The sequence below is a fragment of the Notolabrus celidotus genome, chromosome 17, assembly GCF_009762535.1.
Source record: "Notolabrus celidotus isolate fNotCel1 chromosome 17, fNotCel1.pri, whole genome shotgun sequence".
In the NCBI taxonomy this organism is placed as follows: domain Eukaryota; kingdom Metazoa; phylum Chordata; class Actinopteri; order Labriformes; family Labridae; genus Notolabrus; species Notolabrus celidotus.
Window position 1 is genome coordinate 20,867,009 of NC_048288.1, and position 11,712 is coordinate 20,878,720.

Here is an 11,712-nt window from a genome sequence, read left to right on the forward strand (position 1 = left end):
CAACTCTTTATCCGGATTTGGTGCCGACTCAGGTGAGTATTTGTCAGATAAACACTTGGAACTGAAGGTTTTTATTATAGGCAGAATAAACTGTATTTATCTGTTTATCTGCAGGCATTTTCCAGCAGAGCACAGAGGATGTGACACTCAAGTATACAACTCCCATAACTCCAGCTCAGTGGGCTATGTTTGTCTGGGATTTCATATATATTTGGCTTTTTGCCATGTTTATATACTTTTTAGCTGGCCTCTGTAGAAGGTAGGCACCATTTATCCTGTTTTCATGCATCATTTAAAAAAGATGATAACATTTAATACCACAGCGTACCACAGCACTGTTTTTTTTCTAAAGACTTTTATCTCATCCTCTTGTATTAATGCATGCTGAAAATTACCTCGCCAAGTCCAGAGGCAATTTACTCTCCACAGTGCAGTCGTTTTTTCTTTACATGTTGCAGATTGCTCTGACTATGTGTGAAAGAGTGTGATTATTTCCCAGTGGACACAATTGGTTTGCTGTGCTCTATTTTCTCCAGCAAATCTTATATTATTATTCATACTCCCTGCAGGAATACTTACGATTGGATGTACACCACGCCTGCAGTGCTACCCTATGGATTTCATGTCTGTATTATCATCAATATTTGCTTGAATATTACCTGGTTGTTCCTGTTTGACAGAGAGTAAGTGCGTTGATTGATGTTAGCAACCAAAACACTGTGCTTTCATTCCAGACACTTTGTTAACAGATGTGTTTTTAATCTGTGTGTTTTAAGGTTGTTGCTGCCAATGCTGATAATCTCAGCTTTGATTATGATCACCAATTACATGATTCTCTTTTTCACCTGCCATGGAATGAAGATCTATGGAGAGTGGTTACATAAACATCGAAACGGAGACCTGTGGCTCATCAGATTACTGGTATATTGTTCCCATTGTATGGACCTAGAAATAAAACTTCTTTAAATGTACAGCGTCTTTAGTTTACAGACACTGTGTGCAGTAAAAAAGCTTGTAAAAATCTGTTATAATTCACTTTCAGCAAACACAGGCGCTCTTTGGAATGAAGGGCAGATCAAATGGACATGGAAAGAACACTCTGAACTTACTGGAATGATTTAGAAAAATAACTGTTACACCTGTAAAATGTAGGTTTTAGTGGCCTTCCTTTGTGAAGCTTTACCAAACATTAACATTACCAGATTTAATTTTGCTTCAAAGTACTACCTTAGAGGGACAAGGTACTAATAGTTCTTATCTTATGTCTCTGAAAATACTGTAGATTCCATACGAACAACAATGCAGAAATCGTACTTATTCTAAAAGCAACTTTCTCAGGAAGTTTTGAATGTAAACTTACTTCACAGCCCCATGAAAACAGTGCCTCGACGTACTTTTCAAAGTGTAGGAAAGTAACTTATCGTACTAACATTTTATCTAAAACTATGGTGGGATTATCACAAAAAGGCAAACACATCGGTTTCTTTCATAGGTTGAAATGCACCAATTCAGACTAAAGCTTTGTCACAAGTCTTAAGGAGATTGGAAGGGGTTTTTGGTGATCACTGCACCAAGCTAAGAAATTGTTGCACACTCCTAATCGCTGCACTCCTCATAGACCCACGATTTGACATTTTTAACTTAGTGTTAAAGGCCATTTTTTTTCCAATTGTATCTGCAATTAAGAGAATGGTTTCACATTTACAAAAGTCCAGTGTGAAATCACATTTCACACCTATAATTTCCCTTGAAAGCTACAGCTAGTAAATAAATGGCTACGTGTAGAATAGACTGTACTTTGTTTATAGACTGAGCTTTGTTTATTATAAAAAAAATCTGGGTACTAGCCCTTTTTTAATCTGCTAAATTACCATGGAACCTCCAAAAGATAGTCACATGTTTAAGCCTTATAAACCATAGAGTGGTGTTTTTATGCTTTGAGTGTAGTTAATGTCAGTAAAAATAAAGCTGTCATCAGGTATGCTAGATACTTGAAGAGGTTTTTTTTTTTCCATCTATGGACAGTTTTCTTCCAGTCATATGCTAAGCTATGCTAACCAGCTGTTTGCCCATGCTTTGTATTCAATAATAAGTCCGTTATTTTTACTAGACCAGTTATTTTTTTTACCTTGACTTGTTTCGACTACAAACTTCCTGCAGTCTTCTTCAGAAGAGTCACATGGTGTTGTCAGCTGATTTTTAGAGGTTTGGTCATCCTATGGTCCTAAACAGCAGCACGACCACGCCCCCTGTTGCCCGACAGTCTCAGTTACGACAGAATCCCAGGTGTGTGACAGCACGTAGGCCCCCCCCATCCAGGTTTACTGTCCTCTGGGCCCTCTTCCTGCTCTCTACAGCCTCCCTTATCCAACGCTGGTATCTGTTGCTCTCAGAGTGGATTACCTTTGACTTTTCCCAGTCCATGATGGGATTTTCTCAGCTGCAGTGGTCCGAGAAGGCTGATTTTCTTGGTCCGCAAGAGCAGGGGTTCCCAAAGTGTGGGTCGGGACCCCCTGGGGGGCCACAAGACACAAATGGGGGGTCGTGAGATGTCTTCCAGAATGTTTTTATTTTTTGAGTTATCTAAAAATAGTACATTTTACATTAAAGTAAAAAATATCGACAAAAATAGTTGCTAACTTTGAAATAAAACCTTGAAAATAGAAAATGTAATGAGTTTTCTGCCTTTCTTTGTTGCCAGACGACTCCTAAGTTTAGGGTTAGTGAACAGTGAATTATCAAAAGCATCAGTAGCAGTAGGTTAATTCATACTGGCACAGGAAAGACAGCCACATGCTCATATAGGTAGGCTAATGTTCTGCAGACCAGCTAAATGAAGCCACATTAAATCACTTTGAGGGACAGTGGGGGTTACAAGTCTTTGGAAGCTATATTTTGGGGTTATGGGCTGAAAAGTTTGGGAACCCTGCGCAAGAAGATCTAAAATCTACAGCTGAGAAAATCATCTGACAGACAATGCCACAACAACACCGCGTGACTCTTCTGAAGAAGACTGCAGGAAGTTTGTAGTGGAAACAAGTCAAGGTAAAAAAGAAAAACACACTAGTCTAGCAAAAAGAACTGTTGTATTATAGTATACAGTGTAAGACCTAATCATCCCGTTTGGACTGATTCATATTCAGTCTGAAACTGCCTCTATCTAGATTTGGAAGCACTTCTCTTGAAATGTCAAACTATTCCTTCAAATTGACATTAAACACTGCACTTAGTAGCTTTCGGTTTGTTGTGTCCCACTGCGACCTGCTGTCAAACTGTAAGGCAAAAGGAGATAGCCACTGGTCCCAAAGCTGCTGGCTGCTCTGTCACCCGTATCTAAAAGGTGAATCCTGGCCAAAATGCCAAGTAATACTGGATGTGCTAAAGGCGACTGTGGTCTGAGATAAGAGGGTTGGAAACAGCTGAGTTAGGAATCAGAAAAACTTAAAATTGGTTTTCAGTTCTTTTTTGACTCACACTTGATATTAAAGTGATGAGTAAGGTCACATAACACAACTAACTGTGTACTTTTATTTAGAAAATCTGCCAAATACTGAAGGATTAGGATATTTCAAGCTGAATCAGAATAAAACTGACACTGACAGCAATTTTTAGGCTGAGCTGCCCACACTGATAAACATCTTTGTGGTGTTCAAGCATTCATCTTGATAATAACATACTGCCACACCTTCTATGTCAATCACCCAAGCTTCTTTCCCTGTGTTGAATCAGGTGCAAAATGGAGTAGCAGTGTATGCAACATGGGGTGCTCTCGCCACTCTGCTCAACCTGACGATATACTTACAGCATCAGACGGATACATTAAGATGTGACTGTGCCATGCTAGCGCTGGGGCTTCTTCTGATGCAGCTGTTAACATGGTGAGTCCCACTCCCTGCTGTGTTCTGTGGTTTAGCTGCGGGGTTTTTTCTTCCCCTGAGAGACTGCGGAGAAACAGAGGAACACCAATATTTTGTCTGTGTCTCTCTTTGCACTCAGGTTCTTTTTGGAGAACTTCTACCTTGACAAACATGTTCGTTATATTGTGACCACCTACCCTGTGGTGTTCCTGTGGTTGACTGGTGTCCTAACCAACTCCAACTCCAACTCTCTTCAAAGTCCGATTTACATCTTTGTAGGTACGGTATGAGACGTAAAAGGAGAGAACATAGCACCATACGCTGCTCTGATTACAAGTATCTAACTTCCTCTTCCCTCTACAGCTTCGATCCTGGCTCTTACCTTCATCATGTTTGTGGCACGTGTTGCTCTGGTCAGGTGGAAACATCAAAATCGACCATTTTACAGTGACAGTGGCCCCCCTATGTCACCAGTAGAAATAGCCTTGACACAGAGAAAAATCTTTCTATGAATAAAAGCTACAGGTCACTTGGTTTTCCTCATCAGGGTTCTTACTCTTGATGGCAATCTCAGGCAATTTCAAATGTTCTGTAGTTGTACTCCAGTAAGTTCCAGACTGAATGTGTGAATACTGTAAATATAAAACTAACCTCACCCCTCACTTTATGAATAAATCTGCGTATTTTTTATTAAATAATGAAAAAGAAACTGGAGTGTGGAATCTTTTTATTTGTAAGGTGTATTAAAATCATTATGTATATTTGAGGAAACATGTCATTACACTGCACAGTTGGTGTGTTAGATAGAAGAGAGGTTCACAAACTTTTTGGCCCTATACCTAAAAAAAAATCAGTGCCAGACACTGGTGACCCCACTGTTCCTCAAAGTGTCTAAATGTTGCTAACAGTCATGAGAAAACACTGATAGGCCAATCCAAAAATGCACTCGACACAACACAAAACAAGATGACAGCCAAACAACAGTCATCAGATTTTCTTGTTGATTTTTAAAAATGTAAAAGCAGAGAACAAGTTATCTTTACGTTTAGACTGTAGGAGTGACCGGACTATTCAATGAGCAGACGCACAGGTAAGTCTGCATGCCTCTGAATATACTGGCTCAAGCCTAAGATACTTCATTTAGCTCTGGAGTCATGTGGAAACAAATATAAGTGGAAAACTGATGAAACATTTATTTTATTTGCACGATTTTAACCAAGCGGCAACCTCCGGTCTAAGAATATGAGTCCAATGCAGAAGTGTTAAAAATGCTTGAGGCTGGCTCTGGAAGTACCAGAAACCACATACACACCAATTCAAAAAAGCTGATCTTTGCAGCAGAAATAAACATGTTTACAGCCTGGTACAAAAGACCAGTGTAGTCTGGATAGCTCATTTCTCGATCTGCACACATTGTGAGGGGGGTGAATTTTTTTCTGACGCAGCAATTTCGAAGATGTTGAGATTACGAGTCTTCCAATGAGAGGCACAGCTGACTTGATTGACAGGAGGGAACACTGTAGCTGTTGGCTAGGAGGCTCAAAGCCCGCCTCTTTATGTCACAATCGCTGGACAGCAGCAATATGGCTGCCGCTGACGATTGGCCTCAAAACAGCTCTTCAGAAACAGATAGGTGACGCCCCGGATACTACGTCCATATTTTATAGTCTATTTCCATATGTAGGGTGTGGACCTGGCCTAATGGTTATGTTGCGCGCCCATGTAGCAGGTGGCCCAGGTTCAGATCTAGCCTGCTGCCTCTTTCCCACATGTCATTCCCCCACTCTCTCTCCCAGTTTCCTACACTATCCACTGACCTTTTCTCTATAAAATACAGGTGTAAAATCCCATAACAATAAAACTTTAATCCAAATGTGACAACTATTTTTGCATTTATTTTGACCATTATAATAATACTGTTATTTTATTATTTACTATTTATTTATTTAAACAGCACTTTTTAAAACAGGGTTACAAAGTACTTTACAAATAAGAAAGAAAATAAAAAGAAGTGACAGATATTAAGGAAGATAAAAAGGTTATGACCGACAACAAATAAAAGGAAATTAAAAAATGTTGGAAGAATAAAAACAGCAAAAAAATAAAAGATGAAAACCTCAAAAGATCAGAAAAATAAAATCAAAAATATAAAATCCTGCCAATGATATTAACTGAAAAGAAACTGAATTAAAACACATTGCACATTGATAAAAATGTGTTTTTAAAGGAGATTTAAATGAAGATTAATAAGTTGCCAATCTGCCAATGTGCCAATTATGGATTTAAAAAAATGCTATTTTTAATAATTTAAGATTAATGATATTTGAAAGGGTATCTTGTAACCCCCCCCAGGGGATGACAACCTGCACTGTGGGAGCCACTGAGGTAATCCACTATGGGAGTAAATTTAACACAGAAAAATGATAGGATGTCATTACTCCACTGAATAATTGTACACCAAAAGAAGTGACTAAGAATACGATTATAAAGCATGTTACAAATAAAGGAGATGGATAAAAAAAGACAGATTTTTAAACTAAAAATCCAAGTGTTTGATTACTGTCAATGTGTACACGTTTAAATGATGAATCTTTCACTCAGTCACTCAGTGATGACTCTAAGTTATTCTTTCTTGTAATGATTTTACAATTAATTGGCTTATTCCATTTTATTATATTCATATTTAATTCTATAAAATTCAACAGTTAAGTCAGACAGTTCAAAGTGCTTATTCCAGCAGCAGAGCATTCCCACTCCTAGTCAGAGCCAGCAGGAGGATGTTTAAGTGGTGGCGGGGCTGCAGTGGCAATTTTATATACAGAACAAAAAGGGGCATCCTTTTGCCTATCTTGTTTCAGTCATTGTCATCTTTGTAGTATTTTGCTATATAGCCAACACACGACATATTCATCCTGGAACAAGAGCTGAAACACAGTTATTGTTTTTTTTCCATCACTTAGTGATTTAGTCCATCAAATATCAGAAAACCAGATTTCTCAAAGCACAAAGAGACAGTAAAAACCCTGACATTTGAGAAGCTACAATCTTTTAAAAATAATTTGTAGTCAGTTGTCTTTATCAATAACTGTGTTATCATTCCAGCACAAACTCAAAAGTGCTGAATACTATTTTCAAACTGTTGTGCAGAATTGAAATGTCCTTATGTCAGCATCTGACTGTTGGACAGAGAGTGCCAGTCCTGCCTCTCTTCTCATAAACACACACAGTTTATGTGCCATGCTTATTACAGGGATTACAGGCCATTACAGGCCCAATCAAGGTGATAACATTGAATTACACGGTGCATGCAGCAATCCAAAGTCCAACATATTTGATTGCGGTGACAAATGTTGTCCCTCACAGTCGTCTGAGCCGTAACAATATGGTGAGGATCAAGATGTCTCCGATCTCAATACAAAACCAGCACTATGTAGTGATACATGCCGTGTGCATTATCCTGGCTAATATTACTCAGGTGATCACATATGTCTTCTCTACCCTGACAATGGACAACTCGGATCCTAACCGTGAGTCACTCCATAATAACTGAGTAACACGTCAAATTATTTAATCCTGCTGAAGGCAGTAGAAGTTAGAGGTGTGACATTTGGGAAATATATGATTTTAATATGCTGGTGTGTGCTTGCAGTGAATTATTGTTGGGTGTTTGTGTGGTAAGATTTGTCTTTGAGTAATGAAGCTCTTCATCCTCATCAAGTTTTTCAAAGACAGAATGTTTCTCAGTGTTTTCACTGGTCATTAATGTAAGTTAAAGTTAAAATTGGATTTTAAATCACTGTCTAAATGTGGTGTTTGAGTTTTTGAACTTCATTTTGAGATAGGCTTGGGCTGTGAAATGATGCATTTTTTAATCACAACTAATAGCAGAATTTGTAGAGTTAATCATGATTAATTGCCATTTTAATTGTGTGTTTACAACTTTAGCATTGTTTAGTGTATGTCAAACAATTCATATCAGTGTCTTTATTTGGGAATTAAGTAATCTTAGTTCCGTTGGAGGCTTTGAAAGGCAAATCACATGTGCATTCATTGGATGCAATGCAAATTATTTCAAGCAGAAAGGTCAATCGGCCTGCAAGCCGAAGCCACCGGTTTAGTTTCCGTTGTTGTCAGTTTGTTGCTTGTAGAGTTGCCAAGGTGTCTCCGTTGCAAATAATACAGCATGGCCTGCCTCTGGTGAGGGGGAGGAGGGCTCTCTGCATCGGCTGTGAGCTTGGACAGCAAGTTATATATGAGACTCAATGTACGTCGGTGGTAACTCAATTCACATTGACAGTAAAAGCAAAAAACTGTGGTCTTGTCGAGAGAAACATCAGGCAGGGCTTTGAATCTGACTTTGCCATCCACAACTTTACTGATGTGTTGCATGTTTGTGATTGCCCACTGGATGGGCGGAGGGGTCATAATCATAGAATATAATTGTGTTGGAATTTACAGCCTAAATAAAGGCTCTCTGAACTCAACAGCCAAACAAACACACTCCACCCGTCATGCTCATTCTGAAGCTCTGCCCCCAAAATTCAGGTAGGAACGTTTGTGGACAACCACACAATTAGTTCGTTAACTAAAAAAAGCTTTAACAAAAGGGGTTAAAGAGTTAAATTTGCACACCCCACCTTTACAGTTATGTGGAAGTGCTTTAGAGAGGACTGAATATTTCACATTTACCAAAATCAAAACAACACAAACAAAGAAGTTCACACAGTTTACTTCTCACATTAGGACCTTTGCCCTGAGAGTCATTTGGTGCAATATACACTGACAACAGGCCTTGATATAAGCCAATCAAATAATCAAGACCATATAAACACACACACACACACAACTGAATGCACACACATCGCTATCTAGCCTGATATATGGGCATAAAATGGGACATAAATAGAGTGTTTGCAGGAGAGTGAATACTGAAAACACAAAAACTAAAGCACTGATTTAAAAAATGTTCCTTCCTGCTTAAGCTTCAGTGTGTCACTGTTCCCTCACTACTCCTAACAAAGGATCAGTGATTTTTTTTTGTCTTGGCCTCCAGCTCTGTTTCAGAACTCGGCTAGGAATGTGTCAGAGACCTTCCCCCTGGAGGTGACGATGGACTGGTGGTCGGATCTGTACTGGCATATGATTGACTTGTGGTCCGTGTTTTGGCTCTTCTACCCAGTGTTGGGCCTGGTCAACAGGTAGCAAGGAGGTTGCCTTAAAAGCTTCATATAGTACAATGCCAGAATAAAGTGTGTTTCCTTTACCAGAACTTTTGTGAAAAATGTAAAGTTATGGTTATTCAGATTTCAGTCCTGGGGTATATCAGAACAAGTCTCAGAATTATGCGGGCACACTGCACTATAACACTTCTTGAGTAGCTACTCTAATAAAAAATATAAGGACATGTTAACTATTATAAGTGTTACATCAGACAAACTTGTGTTTTACTTAGGCATGAGAGGGCAATTCAAATTCAATTTAAGTGACAGACTCTCAAAATATGAGCTTGTAGAAGTAAAGCCAATTTTTTATTTTCACATGAATCAGAGTTGCCAAATTTTATGTAAGCTATGTGAAACCACAAACAATTTCAGGAGTAGGTTTAATATGTTTGCATTCACCGTTTTATTTGTATAAGATTATATAAAATCTGACTGAAGCTGTATGCACATATGCACAAAACTGCTAAGAATGTCCAGAAATGTTCTGGGTGGGCTGCATGTGTGAACAAAAACATTCAAGGTTACCAACCTGACTTCTCTCAGTTATTCCTGCTAGCCACTAACGTAACGGCTTGGGGGCTGTGTGGGCAATGATGGTTATATCATGCAACCTTTGTGAGCCTGGAAGAGTATCACTTGACAGGATGAATGAAAACATCCAAGGTTAAAGAAGTAGAATAATTTTCAATGCAAGAACAGTGAGGATGTCTGCACATCAAACTGTACATGTAGCATTGATACAAATGCTATATGTTCCTACATGCTAATATTGATCATGTTATTCTCCCATCTGTAGGAAAGTTAATGGTCAAGAGTCTTGCCACCCAGAAATCCATCCTCCAGAGTTTTATCTGATGTGGACCATGATTTGTATTTCCAGAATGTTCAGCATGTCTCTGTGGGGCAGACAGTAAGTTGTGTCAACTCTCTAATCTTGTACTACATGAAAACTTTATCAGGTCAACTCTCAAAAAGAAAATAATTAATGTTAATTAAAGTCATAAAAGCTACTGTGTTTTTCTACAGCTTCATACTTGGAGCTGTCCTGCTCAGGTGGACCCTACCTCTGCTCAGTTTCTATATGCTCTACATGTCCCACTCTAACCTGGACAAGCACAAAGCCTGGCTGTCCATCTACCACCCAGCGATGATCTCATGGACACGTTACCTGGTGAGGCTACCAGAATACCAAACTGAACCATTGTTAAATGTAATTTGTATCCTGTAATTTTCAGGGTTGAGTAAGAGGTCAAAGATGAAAGTGTTGATTCTGTGAATTTAAGTTTCACTACATGGATGCTTGTTTCTTAACCTTTTTTAGACCCAGAATGGCTTAGCAGTGTTTGCCTGGTGGACTCTCTTAAATTCTTTGGTGGATCTTGGCATTGTGATCAAGTACAATGGAGGTGTGCCAGACCCACTGGTTAGCACGGTGGTCCTCTCATTAGTCTCCCTGTGTGCTATAATATGGTGAGAACTAAAGGACTGGAGGTTTCAAGAAATGCTTCATTATTTGAGCTTTCAGTTTCTTACTTACTGACTCATTTACTCCCCAAAGGCTCATCCTCCAGAGCTTCCTGTTAACAAAGTACCTACGCCACACATTCGGCGTGTACGCCATCATCATCTTGGGCCTGGGTGCAATGTTCACCCGGAGCTATCGCCTCCACGACCTCGGAGTAAACACAGTCTATTGTGGTAAATGTCACTTCAGACTGCAGATGCATTTTAAACTATCCAATTTGTCCTTTTGCCCTAAATATTTACTCTGCATTCTCTTATCTTTAGGCTTCCTGATGCTCCTGATGACCATCCTGAGCATTATCCATTTGATTTCTGCATGTCTGGGCACGGATAAGACAAGCAGTCAGGTTGTGGAGCCCCATATGACATTTGTGAAGACGGTTTGTCAACCTGAAAGCAATCCAAAAAACAAACTCTACAAGTGATGACGTTAAGACAGCTCTTTGCAAAATGTGACAATCAAGTAATGCAATCTGAACGTGTGATGTAGTCAGTGGTGAGTTTTAGTGTGCATTGTGTATTGTGCACCAAAAGAGGGCAGCATATATCCACTTCACACTTTACTGTGACAGGATGAGCAGAGCTCTGGAGAAACAGAAGATGGCTCAGTGATTCAAGCTTTAAGAGGGAGATTCTCTCAACGTATAGAGCATAAAAAATCCACAGCAAACAAATTTATTTTTAAAAAGCAGCACTAAACATAGAGGCACAGACTGTTTTTGAGTTTTAAAGGGAAATTTGGATAACCTGTTGTAATTCAAAAACAAAACAGTTAAAAAAATTAAGTCAATCTGAATAGAAGATGTCATGGGTTGCTTTTGTTTAGCCTGAATCATCCTTGTTTTGATATTCTCAGTGTTATTCAGTTATCATTTCTTGTGTTGTATTGTCATTATTTACCTTTAACTTCTTGTAGTGTTTCCCATTTTATTCTGTCGTATTTTCCCCAGTGTGTCAAGTCAAGTTTTACCCCCTGAGTTTTCCCTCCTCTGTGATTGTGTGCCCCACCCTGATAGGTTTCACCTGTGTCTCATGTCACACCCGTGTATTTAGTTTCTGGCTGTTTTCAAAACCGCCTACTATATTAGCAGTAAGTAGTGATTTGGCCA

At 39.0% G+C, this 11,712-nt stretch overlaps 2 protein-coding genes across 3 annotated transcripts; both read left to right on the plus strand.

Annotated features, from left to right (window-relative positions):
• The first annotated feature begins 574 nt into the window (after positions 1–574).
• On the plus strand, positions 575–4,519 carry LOC117829143. Of its 2 annotated transcripts, XM_034706707.1 has the most exons (5): positions 575–683; positions 777–921; positions 3,730–3,878; positions 3,997–4,136; positions 4,221–4,519. In XM_034706707.1, exons 1-5 carry the CDS (start codon positions 586–588, stop codon positions 4,367–4,369), a joined length of 681 nt encoding a protein of 226 aa, XP_034562598.1. In that variant the 5' UTR covers positions 575–585; the 3' UTR covers positions 4,370–4,519. The 2 variants fall into 2 exon arrangements, 1 of the variants encoding a protein (XP_034562598.1); XR_004634560.1 differs by lacking the exons at positions 575–683; positions 777–921 and adding an exon at positions 2,934–3,045.
• Positions 4,520–8,924: 4,405 nt separating this feature from the next.
• On the plus strand, positions 8,925–11,331 carry LOC117829142. The gene is made up of 6 exons (XM_034706706.1): positions 8,925–9,055; positions 9,876–9,989; positions 10,106–10,250; positions 10,401–10,549; positions 10,638–10,777; positions 10,868–11,331. The coding sequence occupies exons 1-6, from the start codon at positions 8,967–8,969 to the stop codon at positions 11,026–11,028; spliced, it is 798 nt and encodes a 265-aa protein (XP_034562597.1). The 5' UTR covers positions 8,925–8,966; the 3' UTR covers positions 11,029–11,331.
• The last annotated feature ends 381 nt before the right edge of the window (positions 11,332–11,712 follow it).

Bases quoted from the DNA above. Each gene is read 5' to 3' on its own strand.
- LOC117829143 (XM_034706707.1), top strand. From the start codon at position 586: ATGTACACCACGCCTGCAGTGCTACCCTATGGATTTCATGTCTGTATT. The intron at 684-776 runs GTAAGTGCGTTG...GTGTGTTTTAAG, and splicing joins TTGTTCCTGTTTGACAGAGA to GTTGTTGCTGCCAATGCTGA. The intron at 3,879-3,996 runs GTGAGTCCCACT...CTTTGCACTCAG, and splicing joins CTGATGCAGCTGTTAACATG to GTTCTTTTTGGAGAACTTCT.
- LOC117829142 (XM_034706706.1), top strand. From the start codon at position 8,967: ATGGACTGGTGGTCGGATCTGTACTGGCATATGATTGACTTGTGGTCC. The intron at 9,990-10,105 runs GTAAGTTGTGTC...GTTTTTCTACAG, and splicing joins ATGTCTCTGTGGGGCAGACA to CTTCATACTTGGAGCTGTCC. The intron at 10,550-10,637 runs GTGAGAACTAAA...TACTCCCCAAAG, and splicing joins TCCCTGTGTGCTATAATATG to GCTCATCCTCCAGAGCTTCC.